General features: G+C 36.9%; 3 protein-coding genes across 3 annotated transcripts in view; 1 reads left to right on the plus strand and 2 right to left on the minus strand.

The window, feature by feature from the left end:
- Positions 1-18,584, minus strand: part of LOC309507279 (uncharacterized protein) — a 61,524-nt gene that overhangs the window by 16,124 nt on the left and 26,816 nt on the right. The window lies entirely within an intron of this gene.
- LOC309507277 (uncharacterized protein) overlaps positions 1-18,584 on the plus strand; it is a 61,742-nt gene that overhangs the window by 12,660 nt on the left and 30,498 nt on the right. The window lies entirely within an intron of this gene.
- LOC309507288 (uncharacterized protein) lies at positions 1,319-6,838 on the minus strand. The gene is made up of 10 exons (XM_082181458.1): positions 6,681-6,838; positions 6,396-6,575; positions 6,060-6,201; positions 5,285-5,632; positions 4,647-5,124; positions 4,290-4,381; positions 4,073-4,152; positions 3,843-3,964; positions 1,524-3,149; positions 1,319-1,397 (listed from the first exon to the last, which is right to left on the minus strand). Exons 5-9 carry the CDS (start codon positions 4,649-4,651, stop codon positions 3,113-3,115), a joined length of 336 nt encoding a protein of 111 aa, XP_082037584.1. The 5' UTR covers positions 4,652-5,124; positions 5,285-5,632; positions 6,060-6,201; positions 6,396-6,575; positions 6,681-6,838; the 3' UTR covers positions 1,319-1,397; positions 1,524-3,112.

An 18,584-nucleotide genomic window follows, 5' to 3' on the forward strand; every position in this document is an offset into this window, starting at 1 on the left:
TACGTGGAATTGTACAGTAAGTGTCGATAGTGTTTTTAAATGTTATGTCAAGTTTTTATATTTGATTAAAGTTTGAAAATTTTAATGCAGGGCTATATAATATAATAATATATTTACATCTACAATCAACCTACACATACAGAATTATGTAATTATGTAATGTTACTGTACATGTAAATGAATTTTTTGTACTTTTTGTATGTATGTGAAAAGCCCTTCTAGGGACGGACATTGCAAATTAGCCTTGGCTATAAATGTTGTAGTGTGGTACAGGTTTATTGTTCACATGTGTCCCTATTAAATAAAATTAAATAAATAAAATTAAATAAATACTGACTGCACAAAAGTAAAAACTTAGCTATATTCTGAATTGCAACCATGAAATTGACAACACATATGGCAGAACAAACTTAATATTTATTAATATCACAATACACTCTGCAAATACAAGAAAATTATTTCACAATTTGTATAAATAATTAGTGGATGGATCTTACTTTATTCTTGTAATTAAATAAACATTGCCGATTCTACAAAACCAATACATACTGTAAACAAACTAGTGAATATTTGACATTTTATATACAATAGTAAGAAATAACTTCAGGAGTCTTCATAGAATTATAAGAAAGCACAAAATGAAGCATAGGCTGTGCTATAACAAAACAAAACAAAGACATTGCTGAAAAATAAAGTACTATCTGTACATGTGCCTGTGTTTTAGTCGTTACAGGTTTCTGGCACATCGCTCCTTTGTGAGCTGGTGCTGGGGTTTCCTTGGCCGTCGGGTACGTGTCGTGATTCCAGCCTGTGTGGTGATGAGGGTTCGCCGTGAGTTTCCAGATGATCAGGGCAGATATGTTGGTTTCCTACCAGCTGATGATTGAATCTGGACACCATGGTGGAGATGACCTCCTCCTTGTCTGGCCGCTCATACTCCGCACAAAGGTCTGATAGTATGGGTATCTTAAGTACCTCATCCATGTATGGAGCAGGGTCCACAAAAACATGCTCAAATATTAGGTCCTGCAGGTCATCTAGGTACTCTGTGCAATAAAACAAAATGTATTTATAAATGTATATCCTGTTGATGATGTTGCTTGTGCACGACCAGCATTTTCATTGTAATGAAAGGTTCAGCCAGGTTTAGTCTGCAAGTGCACAGACACAATTCAGGAAAATAGCCTATAGTGATGTAAAGTTATTTTAACAGCAGTTCAATTACCTGCACAACATTCCAAGAAATGGGAACACCACATTTTTTGGGGAAAACCGTAGAATGTCACTATGAAATGACTCCAAAGATGAAGTCTGGTGATGTGGACTTAGTTTGGTGATGTCCCTCAAAATCCGCGTGTTTGTCATCACTTTCTCCAGCTTGTAGAATGCCTGAGTTCCTATGAGAAATGATACAAAAATTGCATTAATTACAACTAATAACTTTAATTTTAGGTTATTTACACTTCGACTAACAGTCCCTTTTTTACATTTTGTCGTGTTGCATAAAAATAATATTCGTTTACAGTATCATACTGGCAACAAGCCACTTGTTTCTATCTCTGCTTCCCTTTAGATGATGTAGACGAGCAGGAAAGTTTGGATCCTCTGTGTACGTTCCTGACATGGTTCAGAATCGATTTCCATTTTGCCACTCTTTCTGGTCCAGTGGTTGAAGATGATGCAGTCCAGTAAATGTGGTTTTTAATGCTTCTCTGCCAGTTCCGTAATTTTTCATCTTGGAAATGTTTTCAAGTTTCCTCACAATCCCTGTAAATAAAAATATAGACAAGCATTTTACTGCTGAGAATAAAAACAGTGATGTTCACAGTTTGCCACTACTAAATATTTGTGATATGCCTATAAACTGTCACAATTTCTTAATTTTCATATTATACCCACTTATAAATCTATGTTATTGAATAAAACCTTTTTCGATGTGCCACACATCATAAAACTGGTTGATGTTATGTTCTCTGAGGCAGAGTGTGAATTACCCCACCATAATTGGGGGGGGTACTGCTCCTTCACTTCTTCTATGACCATCATGGTCCACTACCATATCAATCCCCACCGTGATCGCCAAGTGCAACATGTGTTGTGCAACACACATACAAGGTCTAAACATGCGACAAACTGATAATCAGTATAGGCTACAGAATATCTCATTGTTATTATATATCCAAAAGAGAACTGTTTTGATCAACTCCCAAAAGTTAGAAGTTAAGTGCACTGAAATACCATTCTAATTACTAGTAAATAGTAATACCTTTACAAGAAGCCTATTGCCTATTTCAGGGTTTTCCTGCCTCAAAATGTGGCGCAGGTGGTAAAATCATAATAATTTATTTTAATAATAAGATAATAAAAATGTGTATTTTTTTGTAGATCATCATATAGCCTAATGTGTTTTCCACAATTTTTTCTGTTGGTGGAGATTGGTACCTCTAGGGGGGTCCGGGGGCATGCCCCCCCGGAAGAAAATTTTGTACATTTTAAAGATAAATTCATTAATCTGGTGCACTTTGAGTCGCCCGAATCCACTATTAAAAATAAAAAAATCCACCCGCAAACCGCCTATATTCTTTGATTTAGATATCTGCATCTGATCATCACATTACAATTATTCAAATTCTTAGTGTTAAGCATGATAATCTGGTAACATCACACTGAAGTAGGCTGATTTAAAATGAACATTTATTTAAAATAAAAGTTCTTCTTTTGGCAAAATTACATTTCCTTAATAGCCTAAACAGAGGCTTTACTCCCTTCAAGCTTAAATTGTCAATGTTTCATTACATCACTGTTTGAAAACACTCAGAATCATTTTTTGTACCTTTATAAAGGGCATTTTCCCCTAATTTTATTAAATGTATGCTCCATCTTTCATTTCAAATTCTTAAATTTGATAAATATATTCAATTAAAATAATTAGACACTAGTGTTGCGATTCAGGAGGCAGAGACAGATCCATATGCAACAATGTTTATTGACCAGTTAAGCCAGGCAAAACGAATAAGCCGAATGGCCAGAATCCAGGAACGGGCAGGGGTCGGGGCAGGCGGCAGACGACGGAATGAAGAGACGGGCAGAAGTTCAGGGCAGGCAGCGAGAATCAGAGTCCGGGGAACAGGCTTGGGTCAGAAGTCAGGCTGCAGACAATCGAGGAAACAAGTAAGGCAAGGATAATTCAGGAAAACGCTCAGACATGCAACACAGGGTGAAACAATACTTCGCACAGGACGCTGAGTGAGTGAGTAAGATATAGTATGAGTAATCAGTGATCATTCAGAACAGGTGCAGCGTAATCATAAATGATCCATACTAGGAGAAGTATGCAATGCTCTTAGTATTCTGGAGAGGGCGCTCGAGATTGAGTACAGGGAGAATCACGGAGACTGGATGCCGTAACAACTAGGCTGTTACCAATAAAATTAAATCATTTACATTGAAAAATGATAACTATTAAATTAGATTATTTTAAATATTTTTGAATATACAAATAAGGAATGTTGAAAAGAATGATACTTTATGAAACTAGCGTTTTGTCATTCAACGTTGACACTTGCTTGAGAAGGTGAAGTCGTTCTCTATCTCCTTCTAGCCACGGTGGTTAAAAATGGTACGGTCCACAATAGGGGTGTCTGAAATCGCTTTACATTAAAATGTTCCTACAGTGAAAATAGGAGTTGACTTGTATTGTAACTGTAATTATATTTTTTTCACAATATCAGAAAAATTATCTGACCCCCCCAAAACTGATATTTCTGTCCCCTACTGGGTCTTCATTGGGGGGTATAGTACCCCCCAGTACCCCCTGTAATTCGAACTATGCTCTGAGGTACTTTTGTATTTGTGGGTGGCGGTCAGTTACAATACACTCCAGAGTAACACCACGAGCTTCCAACAGGGCAAGGCTCCTCTGTAATCCTTTTTCCATGTGGTAGCTTCCTCCCACTTCGTTACTCTGAAATAGACAAGAATAGGGAACGAAACAATCATCTTAGACAAACCAGAAGTTTTAAACTTCTCAAAAATGTACTTTTTTTAAATACTGATATTTCTTCTCTCCCACCTGAACCAGCTCTGGTGTGTCCACAACGGTGTTGGTCTGAAGGTCCATCAATGTATAGCTTCCAAACTTTGCAGAGTGGCCTTTGAAAGTAATATTACACAAAGCATTATTACCACGAGTGCATTGAATTCAGTTAGATACTACCTATGCATGTTATGCTTCATGATCCGGAAAATACCCGAGCATCCATGCATCCTTCTTATTTACAACTATGTACCTGGTGAGTCAGCCCTCATGTCACCTCCAACGATGACCCTTTCCCTTTCACTCAGGCGATCTAGCGTCTCATTTTGCCATTTTGCTTGAGCACTAAGAAACAAAAACTCGTACTGGTTAACAAATATTAAATACAAAAGTAACAAAATATAATAATAATAAAAATAATACAATTCTGAACCAGGGGTGTTAAACTCAGTTCCAGAAGGATCAACTTTTTTAATGAGCCTTAGAGAGTTGATTAGCTGCCTCAGGTGTGTTTAATAATGATTAGAGGTAAACTCTGCAGTGCTGTGGCCAACAAGGAACTCAGTTTGACACCCCTGTTCTAAAACAAATGCACAGTTTTGAAACTTACGACATGTCTGCTCTGCTGTCTCCGTTAAAGTTGTGTCCGTCTCTGCTGGATCAAATGTATAATCTTGCTCTTCAGGTGCTACTACAGATGATGTGTCCATTAGGGTTTCTTCGTCATCCTCTTCCTCCAGTTCCACACGAGGTCTCTTTGATGGCCACTTTATAGGTGTAGAGGTCCTAAATATTAAACCAGCTGCTGGTGACAAACTGTCAATGTCTGAAACTGTATCTGTCGTCTGGACACCTGTAATATACAAAGTAGTTGTGTGTTACTGTTATGTGACACTTATTGTGTAACAAGACTAGTTATAGGTCCTCTGTATAAGCAGTATCATGTAATACATAAACATACCTGAACTCCTGTAGCGAACATGAAACGTCTTCATTGATGACTGAGTACCAACAGACTTGGTCAGCGGTTTTGCGTCTGTCTGGCAAGCAACATCTCTGGTTTGGCTGCTCTGTTCTGATGTGCTGTCCTTAACAAATCAAGATTCCACTATCAGCGCGATAAAAAAATAACAACATAGCTGGACTCATGGTGCTATCACATGCTATCACAAACTTTATAAGTCTAACATGTTATTATGAACTTGACAAATTCAAAGGCAATTTGGAAAACCAACGCGTAATACATACTTCTAGATGTGTAGCTGGATCACGAACAGTTGGCACTGCTACATCCTTCAGGAGCCATTTTTTTGCAAAACCTGCTTTATACTGAGCCTCATTCAAAAAGCTGTCCGGTGTAAAATGATTCGAGCAGACATAAACGAATTTTGGTAGAGTTGAGGGAGCATTTTCTTCAAAAACAAACTTAATCCACCTCGTCTTCAGCGGTTCAGATTTCGGGAGTAAATAGAGAGAGGCTATGTGGATTATTACATCCAGCCCAACGCTTGGGAGACATTCTCGTCAGTGCAGCGATGGCGGATGTGATGCCCGGAGAAAAATCTGTGGAAGCAGTTTTCCAGGATCTGGAGTGGCCTGAGGATGGAACATTTCAGATATCAAAAACAGTTTTTGTTTTATTTATTTTTTTATAATATTAATGATCAATGTCAGTGGTCACATCAAATTGTTACTTTGGTTTCACTTTATCTAGATCCATTGTTTTATTTAAAAAATGTCAGCGCTGGTCGAGAAAATAATATTATAATGGGGGAAATAATTTTAATATTCTGTAAAAACAAGCCTTATTTTTTTGTGGAAAACAAGATAATACTTTTTAAAATAATGTTGGAGAAATAATGATTTACCATTATCATATAGTATCAAGCGCTATATAAATGAAGGTGATTTGACTATAACAAGAACATTACAATGAACACAAATTTGAAAATCTCACTACAAATAATCCAGAATTTAAGACAAAAGATAATAATCCTACTCTGCTTGTTACACTTCCACACACCTGAAACTGATCGAGTGAATCTCCTCAGCTTCTCCAATCTAGCGTAGTGTACGAACAAACCATGGATGTTGTAACATCTGCTCCAAGCTGGGGCGTTCAGCTGGATCCAGAGCAAGACACTGTCCAATCAAATCCCTGCAGTCTGTACACATTTTAATAAGGAGAGAGCTGGTTAGTCATGACCATGTGACCTGGCATTTTTGAAAACAGCGATGCTCTCGGTGTACGTTGAGCTACAGTATATATACAAATTCTGACACACTATAACCTTTAACTTTCTGTACAACTCGTTTGCTTTATGTGTGTTTATCAATGTTATCATCATTATTCACTCACGTTTGGATAAGTTGGGGTTCTGAAATGTAACTTCGGCTTGTGTGATTTCCGTTCTATTACGAAAAGGAAGACAAAAGTTCGACAACTCGTACAGCAACACTCCTAGAGACCAGACGTTTGCTGGGACGGCGTGGAATCGAGGTTCTGTAATGACTTCAGGTGGGCAGTATTCCCGAAATCCTGTAAGGAAGACATTTGCACATTGTTGAGCTTTTTTTTTTTAAAGCATCATCAAAAAATTTGTAAGTCACTAGCTTCAGGTTTCCACACTCCCAAAATGCTCACCCCTGTATCTGTTGCTCTCGTAGCCTTCACTACTAAATAGCTGACCGCAGCCAAAGTCTATCAGCTTGAGATCTAGCGTGTCTTTCTCAAACAGGAAATTCTCAGCATGAATGTCATTATGGAAAACACCATGATGGATGCAGTGTAGCACTGCCCGCACAGCCTGTCTCATGACGACCCGTGAGAAGCAGTCACTCCAAGGTTGACGAGTGATTATGTCATACAAGGTCTCGTAGGCCTCCGGATACTCCATAACCAGAGAGAATTCTTTAGGATGTTCAAACCACTCGTACAGTTGTATGACGAAGGGGCTTATGGGTTCTCGCCTCATCATCATCAGCAGCGCCACTTCTGTAACGAGAGGTTCGCGATTCCCAGGCTAGAGAGAAGAAGCAGACAGAAGGTTAGCTGGGTAAAAATCTGAAGAAAACATCATTTTGAAATGTACTATTCTTTGATCTTTTTAGATGCGTTCAAAAGAGCCTTTTCAGCTCAAAGTTATTTGGTGCCTCTAGGCTTATTTGTTGATCACATTTATACCTAATGCTTCCTACGGGTGTATTAACTAAAGTAATCTGCACTTAAACAACTCAATACACATTCAGGTTTTGGCCAACTTACAATATAAAGATAACGATCATTGTCAATCTTGCGTATCCGCTTGATGGCAACCTGCACAAAAAAAAACAAAAAAACAGTTTCAATAACAGTAACAGTTTTCAAGCACCTGGCTTTGTATTAAGTATTAAACCATCTGTAAATTGTTTTAAATGTGTTTTGATGCATGCAAGAGCAAAATGTTTGTACAATTCAGTAAGATTTACCTTTTTGCCATCAAATTTGCGTGTTCCCAGGAAAACCCTGCCAAATACTCCGGATCCAATTAACTTTTCCACGTTATAGAGAGACTCAAAGGACTCTGAAAAACAAACAGAAAAATATGAGACAATTATTAGCTTGCTAGATCCATTGTTTTATTTTAAAAATATCAGTGCTGGTCGAGCAACAGTAAATGTGATCGGACGTGTTAAAAACTTGACTCAGTTATGCATGAAATAGCTAAATCTCTATCTGTAGACTTTGCACTGCCAAGCCTTATTTCAGTCTCACCTGTTGAGCTCTCGTTCACAGGAGAAGCGTCCACGGCACGCCGAGCAGTTCGGCCAGTTGATGTCTCTGTTGGCTCGACAGGTACTTGACCCGGCAGCGGAGGACACAGAAACCCTTCGAAGCTGTTGGACCTGGACAAACCCTTGTCGCTTGGGCTCTCCGATCCATTGCCACTCCAGCTCCCCTCGACGCTGTCCGAGCCTCGGCTGCTCAGACTCAACGACTCTCTACTTCCTCTCTCGACATGGGCCTCAGGGGGGGGTGAGGACCAGGGTGAGGACCAAGCTGAGGATGGCGTGATGCCCGGAGAGGAATCTGTGGAAACAGTTCTCCGGGATCCAGAGCGACCTGAGGATGGAACATTTCAGATATCAAAAACTGTTTTTATTATTTTTTTATTTTTATTATATTAATTATCAATGTCAGTGGTCACATCAAATTGTTACTTTGGTTTCACTTTATTTTGGTCCCTTTAAAACATTCTATAAGTCTATCAGTAACATTGCACCTACATGTCTACTAACTCTCATTAGAGTATTAGTAGAGTATTAGTAGACTTATAGTTAGTAGAGTGTCTGTTGCTAGATCCATTGTTTTATTTAAAAAATGTCAGCGCTGGTCGAGAAAATTATTTTATAATGGGGGAAATCATTTTAATATTCTGTAAAAACAAGCCTTATTTTGAGTGGAAAACAAGATAATACTGTTTAAAATAATGATGGAGAAATAATGATTTACCATGATTTGGCTTGACGCCGGAGTGATCTGGAGAAGGTGACGATGATGGTTCAGAAACAGGATCTGCTGGAGGAATAAAAGGCTCCACAACATTTCTGCTGAAAAAACCCCTCCAGCGCTTACGGAAACGACCAGGTTTCTTCATTCGTTCTGGAGCTTTTTCTGAAATGAAGAAAAAACAAATGAAAACAACTATTAAACCCATCTCTGACGTCAAATTAAGCAATGACATAATGATATAACTTACATTTTACTATTCAAATCTTATCTGTAAAGTTACAAATCTAAAGTAATGGGAATTGTTCACGCTATCCACCTGACTTCTGCTTAATGCCTGCATAAATGTCCCAACATATTATTTCACAATATTAATAGTAATTTTATTTCACTATTATCACGATTACGAGGTGATTCCGATTCAACGCTAAAGTTATTTTTCTTATTTTATCTGATCTTTAATTAAAAAGAAAACATACATTTCCAGGCTTCATTTGGTCAACTCTGGCACATGTGGCTCAGTTCTTGTAATGGTAAAGATCATATGGGCCATATCTAAATATAGATATATTTTATTAAACACATTTATTAAATGCATAGCAATGTCTTATTTATGACATAACTGACTCTGTAATACTCGGCACGACAGCCATTTTGACAATTTTGCATGTTTTTGACAATTCAAGAGCAATAAGTGGTGAAATTGAATTCTTTTCTGGATCGTATGCTGTCTGTGAAGCGGCTTTCTGTGCGTGTGTTTCTGGTGTGTGTCAGACAGCCATCGAGCTCATGCCTTATTGAGAACGTTTTGCTAACATTCCCATTCAATTAAGAAAACATTATTTCTAAATGTTCCCTGAACGTTCAAAACGTCCAGTTTTTTCAACGTTTCAAAAATGTTTTATCTTGGTTAAAGGAACATTCTATTTTATAATTTGTCATTATGGGAACGTTACTTTTGAATGTTCTCGGAATGTTCCGAAAATGTCAGATGAATGTTGGAAAAAATTGGTTTCACTTTATTTTGGTCCCTTTAAGACATTCTATAAGTCTATAGGGGAATTATCACCCTACGTCACACGGCGTCACGCAGGTTCTACTGCGCATGTCGGGACCAAAAGTGGTCAAAAAAATATGCGGAGAACATTACGAAAATTAAATATAAAATGTTTTAAATCGAGCTATTAGTATTATTCTTATCCGTATCCGTGTAAGGATCAGCTGTTAAACGGGTCTTTCTGCAACCACGATGCGCACGCATCCCGGATGTTTACAAACCTATAATTGGTCTATAAGTAACACTGCACATGTCTACTAACTCTCATTAGAGTATTAGTAGAGTATTAGTTGACCGTTAGGGTTAGAATAAGTTGACATGTAGTTGAAAAGTTACTTATAGTTAGTAGAGTGTCTGTTGCTAGATCCATTGTTTTATTTAAAAAATGTCAGCGCTGGTCGAGAAAATAATATTATAATGGGGGAAATAATTTTAATATTCTGTAAAAACAAGCCTTATTTTGAGTGGAAAACAAGATAATACTGTTTAAAATAATGTTGGAGAAATAATGATTTACCATTATTTGGCTTGACGCCGGAGTGATCTGGAGAAGGTGACGATGGTTCTGGAATAAAACGCTCCACAACAGTCACAGCACTACCGGAACAGCAGCTGAAAAGTCCCTTCGTAGCCTTCCAGATCCTGAGGCTAAGACGTTCTGGAGCTTTTTCTGAAATGAAGAAAAAACTAATGAAAACAACTATTAGACCCATCTCTGACATCAAATTAAGCAATGACATAATGATATAACTTACATTTTACTATTCAAATCTTAATAGTAAAATGCTCCTCCCAACAGACATTCAGTTGTCTACAAGTAAAATTGCACCTACATGTCTACTAACTCTCATTAGAGTATTACAGGGTACCTGCACAATTTTTAAAGTCAAATTTGAGGCTTTTTAAGACCTTTTTAAGACCTGAAGAAATCAAAATGAATACCGTACATTAGGGGTGCGCAATATTGACAAAAATATGTCTCGATATTTTCAACGTTTTGTCGATAATAATTAGATGATATTTTTAAATTATTTAATGATTTACTGTACAGTTTTTTTATGTTTTAATTAAAGAATACTTTAAATATGAAACTAAAACCACCAGTAGGTGGCGGCAAGTCACTGTCTTAATAAGCGAGTTGTTGGAGTCATTTATTCAACTGATTTGTTCAAACCATAGATATTATATAGAGACTAGATGCCCTATTGGCCGCTGGGCACTGAGAAATGCGGCCGCCATCTTAAACCGGTCGTGTTCCTAGTTTCGTTGCGTGGCAGCAGTGAAGATGCTAGAGCACTGTGGAGTATTTTCCTGTTCTAATCGGCGGACCATCGCAAATAGGGCCCGGGGGATTACTTTTAACATTACCGTACTATTGGTTGTATTTTGTGAATAGAATATTACCAGATAATTGAGAAGGAGCAAGGATCTTTGATATTACTGTACTGATATCGTAGCCAGCTAACGTTAGCTAGGCAATGTTTACTGCACCAGCCGGTGTTCACCTGACATGGAGAGGTGGGGTAAAGTAATAATTACAAGAGCTTCTCGGTTATTTTAGTCCCGTCCGAATGTGCCATCTCAGTAATCATTTCGGACAATGTCAGTAAAGATTACGGCGACTTTTACCTTCTGTAAAAAGGTCCAGGAAAATTACCTCAGGTAACGTTAACGTTTATAAACGTGCGAATAGACCCTCTGTAAATCAAGTAATTTCGTGTTTAAAAGTAGTTTCCTGTGGTTTTTCAAGTATTGAGACGCTTGAAAAGGCATTCAGTTGCGTGTTTTCTCCCTCCCTCAACTCAAGTGTTTTCCACATACCATTCAGATCAGAAAGAAGTTCGAAAGCACTTGTAAGAGGCACGAAACTTACTTTTACCGCAATCCAATCTTAAGTTAATTCATACATTGTTCGACCGGACATAACTGTTTTATATATATATAAATATAGGTTATTTGTGTTTGCGCACGTGATATCAGGAAGCAATGTAAATGTAAAACACACACGTTTCTTCAACTTATTAAAATATCTTACTTTACTGCAACTATCTGTTTCTGCTTCTTTATCATATTTATAGTGTGTGATTTATAAAATAGCTTATATCCTACATCACATATTTTGATTTTGGACGTCTGGTCACTTTATATCTTATATCAGAATATTATATTACTGTTAAGCCTACTATGAATATTAAAATACGCCGAACCATGTGTCCTGTATAATAGCTACATGAATGACCTTTGCAGCAAACAAACCCGCGTGAAAATCAGTTCGGTATTCAGTGAGGTATGATTAATTAAATGCGCTGACAGCTCATTGCACCTGCCATACAGATTACACTGAGTGGAGCGGGTGACCGGTCTAAGATGGCGGCCCCACGGCTCGCCCGCGCCAGTAGGCAGTAGCGGTCGATAGGGCGTCTATCTATATGATGTCTATGGTTCAAACGGCTGATTCATTCAGAAAACAAGTGATTGTTTGTTCATTGAATCGTTAAAATGATTCGTTCAAAACGCGGATTTCAGTAAAAAACAAATCTGTCTGTTGGACTACGGCTTCATTATGAAATTCTCGTCGGCGATATAAAGTGAAAATTGACAATATTGTGTCCAAAAAGTAACTCACAATGTTAACTTTATTGTTCATTTAACTGTTGTATAAAATAAATAGCACATTTGCAATTGTGCAAAGGAAAACGGCACTCTTGATCATGTGATATTCTAATATAACAACATAATATGATATAAATATAAGACAAAAACTAATTTGGGGACATCTATAACTGCACTGACACATCACGCAGTGAAAGCAAGCCTGAGAGACAAACGTGATGTCAGCTCGCACTCGCAGTGCCTCGTACATAGTTAAAACAATGATTAAAATATCATCATAGTTCATAGACAATATTGCACACTCCTAAGCACATAAAGAATGAACTTACAATCGAACTGACATTTACTCGTTTTCTTCTCTCCTCTCGCGTGCAGGAGACAGACGTAGGCTAATATACTGCCGTAAGTGACGCGAATTGTCACGTGAACAAGCAAATCCACAAAGATGACAAAGATAGAAATAAAAATAATAATACGTAGGCCTACGCTAATTAGATAGGTTTAATTTCGAAAGCATTTAGATAAGTCTAAGTCAAAGTGTCATCTGAAATGTAAGACCTTTCATAAGTAAAAATAAGACTTTTTAAGACTTTTTATGGCCTTAAATAAAAAAAATCGAATTTAAGACCTTTTAAGACTTTTTAAGGATCCGCGGGGACCCTGTATTAGTAGAGTATTAGACTGGTAGGGTTAGAATAAGTTGACATGTAGTTGAAAAGTTACTTGTTGTCAGTACAAGTGTCTGTTGGTGGAGCATTACAATAAAGAGTTTGCAGATATTAAGGAGAGAGTCAACTGATACTCTAATGAGAGTTAGTCGACATGTAGTTGCAAAGTTACGTATAGTCAACAGAATGTTCAAAAGGGACCATCAAAATAAAGTGTTATCGTTACTTTAGTTGGTTTAGTTGACAAATCAGCCATTGTAAATAGAAATAGAAACTAAGCCATTACATCTTTATTAAAAGCCTATTCTGACCTCTGCGAGAGTGGTTAGATGAAGTGGACGGACGTCCAACACATGGGTTCTGCTTCGCCCTCGTCCCGTGAGCCTGACCTGTGGACACAGAAACAGAAAACTCAGAAGACAGAGATGGTAAATATCCAGGACGATCCTGGCTCTGTGTCTGGGTCGGGTCTGGCAGCGGCAGAGGTGGACAGTAACAAAGTACATTTATTTGAGTACTGTACTTAAGTACACTTTTTGAGTATCTGTACTTTACTTGAGTACTATTTTTTCTGGAAACATTTTACTTTAACTTCACTACATTTGAAAGACAAGTATCATACTTTTTACTCCACTAACGTTACATTTATGTCAAGGTCCTTGAGTAGAAAGTAGTTGGATTCTGACATCAATCTGACTTTCATTTTCAATGTTGGGTTTGGTCTTTTAAATGCTCATTTTGTCATTGTTTTGGAGCACACTAGCTTATAACAGTGGCTGACATATTCATCCTAAAAGCCAAAAATCTTTAAATAGGGCACTATTTGAGGGAACAGCCCGAAACTATTGTGGACGTTATTGAGAGCACTTATTCAATCTCACATTCAATCCCACTACAGGAACTGTGTTCTAGAAATAAATTATATATTGATATGAGGGTGGGTAGGTAGGCAGGCATAGATTCAGAGGCATAAGGTACTGTAAGTATTACAAACAATAATAAAACAATGCATTGACATTTACTTTAAATTTTTCATACTTAAGTACTTTTAAAAACAAGTACTTCTGTACTTTTACTCAAGTAAAAATCAGTCTTTTCAACTTTTACTTGTAACTGAGTAATATTTAACCAGAAGTATCTGTAACTTACTTTCACTCAAGTAAGGAAATTGTGTAACTTACTTTGTCCATCTCTGGGCAGCGGATCCTGATCACGGTCATCAGAATCGGACGTCCAAACCTCCCGACCAGCCGTCTGACCGAAAGCAGCTCTCCTGGATCTGGAGTGCTCTAAGGATGGAATATTTCACATATCACATAACGTTAGTTTAATCATAATCAATAATCAATGTCTGTGGTCAATTACAGATTTTTACTTCAGTTAAGTTACTCAAATTCAATTCAAGTTTATTCCACATGCAATGAATCAAATAAATGGGATCAAATGGGATCAGTCAGTCATCGTACAACACACCATAACAAATAAATAAAAAATTAAAGCACTCACTTCCTCTTTCGCCCATCATGAAATTACGAGCCATAACCTCCTCCAACCTCCTCCAAACTGCAATAAAATCGGTACAAACAAAATACAAGACAATACAATACAATACAATAGAAATCTCCTCAGAAATAACGTTACTCCCCTGAAAAAAAATATCAAACAAAAGTATTATCAGAAATTATATGAATTATATAATATAATTAAATTATATATCCTTTTTCAAAAAGTATATATCCTCCGATGTCCTTCAAGAATATAAGTCTCCTCTCAGCAATCCGGAAAAGCTTCAAAGTAGCAAGTTTCGGCCAGAAAATTCTCCGCAAAAGTCAGTCTGTTAATTCGCCTCGTCTCTCAATCAACAGACAGCGGTCGATCGTCGAGCAGAGAGATACATGCAGATCGCAGAATTCATAAAACGCGTCGCCATAGCAACTAACATTCGAATCATAACATGCACGCACGCCCAGACAGCGACCGGTTCGAGTGTAAATATATATGCAGTCAGAATTCATAACCTACATAGCAACTAAAATTCGAACCACGCATGCACGCGCACATCGACTCTGATTTATTAAATAATTGCAACCTTAATGTTGACGTTTTCTTTAATATGATTTTTATTCTTTCAGACCAGTTTTATTATTAAAACCCGTGGAAAATGCGCGCAAAAAGGCACAAGAGAGAATAAATCGGACATCATATAAATTAATAATTAAATTGGCCCTTTTCTGCATATATATCAAGGCCAATCAGCTTTCAATATCACTAATACACCATCCAACCGGTTAGTAGTAGTGGTGAAGAAATCCAAATTATTTTTGAATTCTCTATTAAAATTGTTCGCAATTGCTACCCAGTTGAGTTAACTATAAACGTGCTAAATTTGCTCTGCAAGTGAACGTCGTCTTGTGGTGCCATCTTATATATTTTTTAAATAATATTTATTATCAATGTCAGTGGTCTGGTCACTTCAAATTGTTACGTTGGTTTCACTTTGTTTTGGTCCATTTTAAAAACAGCCTAAGCGAATGTTTATATATATGTTTATTTTTCTGATTCATCAGAATCATCACATTACAATAAAATCAACTGTATTTAGATGGGAAAATGATTCTCATCTGTTTCATTTCATTAGCCTCCAGACTTGCTTAAAAAAAAACAAAAAAACAGAACCATTAAAGCTATTTTTGTGACAGTAACGTCATATAATATATAATATTATAATATTGAAAGTATTGATTTTAGAAATACATCTTATTACGCATGGTATACATAACATATTGTGCTTTTTATTTATTTATTTAAATTACAAACATTTCAAGTAGCCTACAATGCAACAAAAAACTAAATGAATACAAGACACTGTAAATACAATTCAAAATGTATAAACCAAAGAATAACAACAACAACTAAAGTGTAAATGTACATAATAATAATAAAATAAAAAATTAATAATAAATACAGAAATTAAAGTTTATAATATCAGGGCAGTTATATGTATTTGAAAAGCTTTAAAATTTGTATTGTTTTTATAAGCTTTTTGTTTTGTGATCTCATGTTTAAAAGATATTCTAAGTATATTGTGAGATCAGTGTTATAAAAGGTAATATAGGAGGGTTTCTTTTGAGTTATTTTTGTCTTATGGATATAAAACTTCGCCAAAATAATTAAAAGATTAATGATATAATTTTGTTTTTCAGAAAAAGAATTCACAAATCTAATGACTAGGCAATTTTAAATATTAATATTGCACATATTAATTCCATTGGCTGGTCCAGCAACCAATCGCATTGCATCTCGCGTGGGCCGAGGTTCCGTATCTGCTTTACTTTTCGAAATGGATGATCCCCATGGAGAGAGAACCTGGATTTGTAAAGTTGGGACGGTTGTTTTATTCTCAACGATATGAAAAGTGTTGCCACTCCCATTTATTGCACATGTTCCCCCGAAATGATATTGCACGACCCGTAAATATGCAGGCAAACGCGGTTGCCTACTATATCAGTCGAGCCAATAGTGCGGCAAGATACTGAAATAGGATTATTATTAACCAATCAGATGTAGCTTATTTAGAACAGCTGTTACACCACGTATGATTCAGCTTTCGGACACGAGCAGCAGCTGCGGCGGCAGCAAATTGACCATCGCCAAGGACATTATTTCTGTGATTGTAAGTATTAATTTAATTAGAATATGATATCTATATAAAATGTTTGTTTTGTACGCTGTGTTGTTAAGCGTCTCGTTAGTGTCGTTTTAACCCTTGTATGGTGTTCGGGTCTGTAGGACCCGGTTTCATTTTTTATCAAAAGAAAAATTATACGATTAATTATTTTTTCAAACTCAGACTCATTGGCCTTGGCTCATTTTCTGTGAAGAATATATATCTGAACACATTTTCAATGACCACACACACACCCACACCCACACCCACACAGGCTGTCCGGCTAGACCCGGGGCTAATACAAAAATATAGTGTGTTATTGTGTGTGTGTGTGTGTGTGTGTGTGTGTGTGTGTGTGTGTGTGTGTGTGTTCTTGTATATGGTTTATGAGGACACAAATGTGTATAATGACATGGGTATTACAACGTAAACATGGTTTATGAGGACATATGTGTCCTTCTAAACCAAACGGCTTTAAAAACATACTAAATCTGTGATTGGTAGGTTTAGGGGTAGGGTTAGTGTAGGGGGATAGATTATACAGTTTGTACATTTAGAAAAACCATTACGCCTATGGAGAGTCCTCATAAACCACATATCTGTGTGTGTGTGTGTGTGTGTGTGTGTGTGTGAGATTGTAAGTGTGAGTGCAAGAGTGAGTTCTGTGTTTCTTAAAGGGATTCTCCACCGAAAAATGAAAATTCTGTCATCATATACTCACCCTCATGTTGTTTCAAACCTGTATGATTTTCTTTCTTTTGCTGAACAGAAAGGAAGATATCTAGAAGAATGTGAGTAACCAGACAGTTTTAGATACCATTGACTTCCATAGTAGGAAAAAATATTTACTATGGAAGTCAATGGTATCTAAAACTGTCTGGTTACTGACATTCTTCTAGATATCTTCCTTTCTGTAGGGGGCGGGGCCCGTCTCAAACCCCGCTGTTCGATCCATTTGCGATCCCCAAGATGCGCGTCGACGCCGTGCCTCGGCAGCAGGATGAAACCCATGAAAAAAATAAATAAAAATATATATATATATATATATATATATTTTTTTTTTTCATGGGTTTCATCCGGTCCCTTTCCACAGGTGTATAAAATCAAGCACCTAGATTATGAATGCAGACTGCATTGTGCTTGATTAATACACCTGTGGAAAGGGACCGGATGAAATTCATGAATATTGGTACTCGATGCAGCGCCAAATGGGAGGAGCTAGAGCTCCAGCTCCTCCCCTCGCTGGAGCTCCAGCTTCACCACGCTGGATTTAGTGGGCGGGGCCGCGCATGCGCAGGTTAACTTTCTCGCTATCAAAGAGTTACGTCACGATCGGATTTTTTTTCCTGGAATGGGATCAAATATGGACTTTTAATGAAAAATAAAAAAGTAGAATATTTGATAAATAATATTATACTGTTTGTTAAATTCTATATCCAGAAATGTCGTTTCACAAAATCTCTTCCAAATGTGAATGCATTAAAAAATGACTTTTATTTGATTTTGTAAATCCTTAAAGAAAATTGATACAGTCCCTGCTATTAAATTCTTCTTACTTATATTAGAATATCAGTTTATATAAACCCCTATGTTAGGGAATTTGAATTGTTCTTAAGTTTGCTTATTTATTTTTTAGAATATTGCAATCAGTATTTACTCATCAAATGTTCTCTCCTGAATTGTATGGTAAATGAACTTATTTATAACTGCCTTAATTTATGTTTCAAGAACAATAGTTATTGCACATAGAGTAAGTCGAGACTTTCTTATTTTACAGCAGAGAAGGAAGACCAGTCCTATATCAACGCAAGCTAATCGAATAAGTCCTTTGTTTCGGGTGAGGAAGGAACATCTGGTGCCCAAAGAAGACAGAAAGGTGCGCGAGTCCATTGGTATGTCTTGTATTGAAACAATGCTGTAATATGTAGTACATAATTTGATCACAGTAAATTTGAAATCCGGAAATCAACACCAATAGAGTTAATTTCAACACTTTGAAAGTGTATATATGGGAACCACCCACAAAGTGTTAGTTCAACACTTTCAAAAGTGTT

Source organism: Leuciscus leuciscus (genome assembly GCF_965113295.1).
Source record: "Leuciscus leuciscus genome assembly, chromosome: 10".
NCBI classification, from domain to species: Eukaryota; Metazoa; Chordata; class Actinopteri; order Cypriniformes; family Leuciscidae; genus Leuciscus; species Leuciscus leuciscus.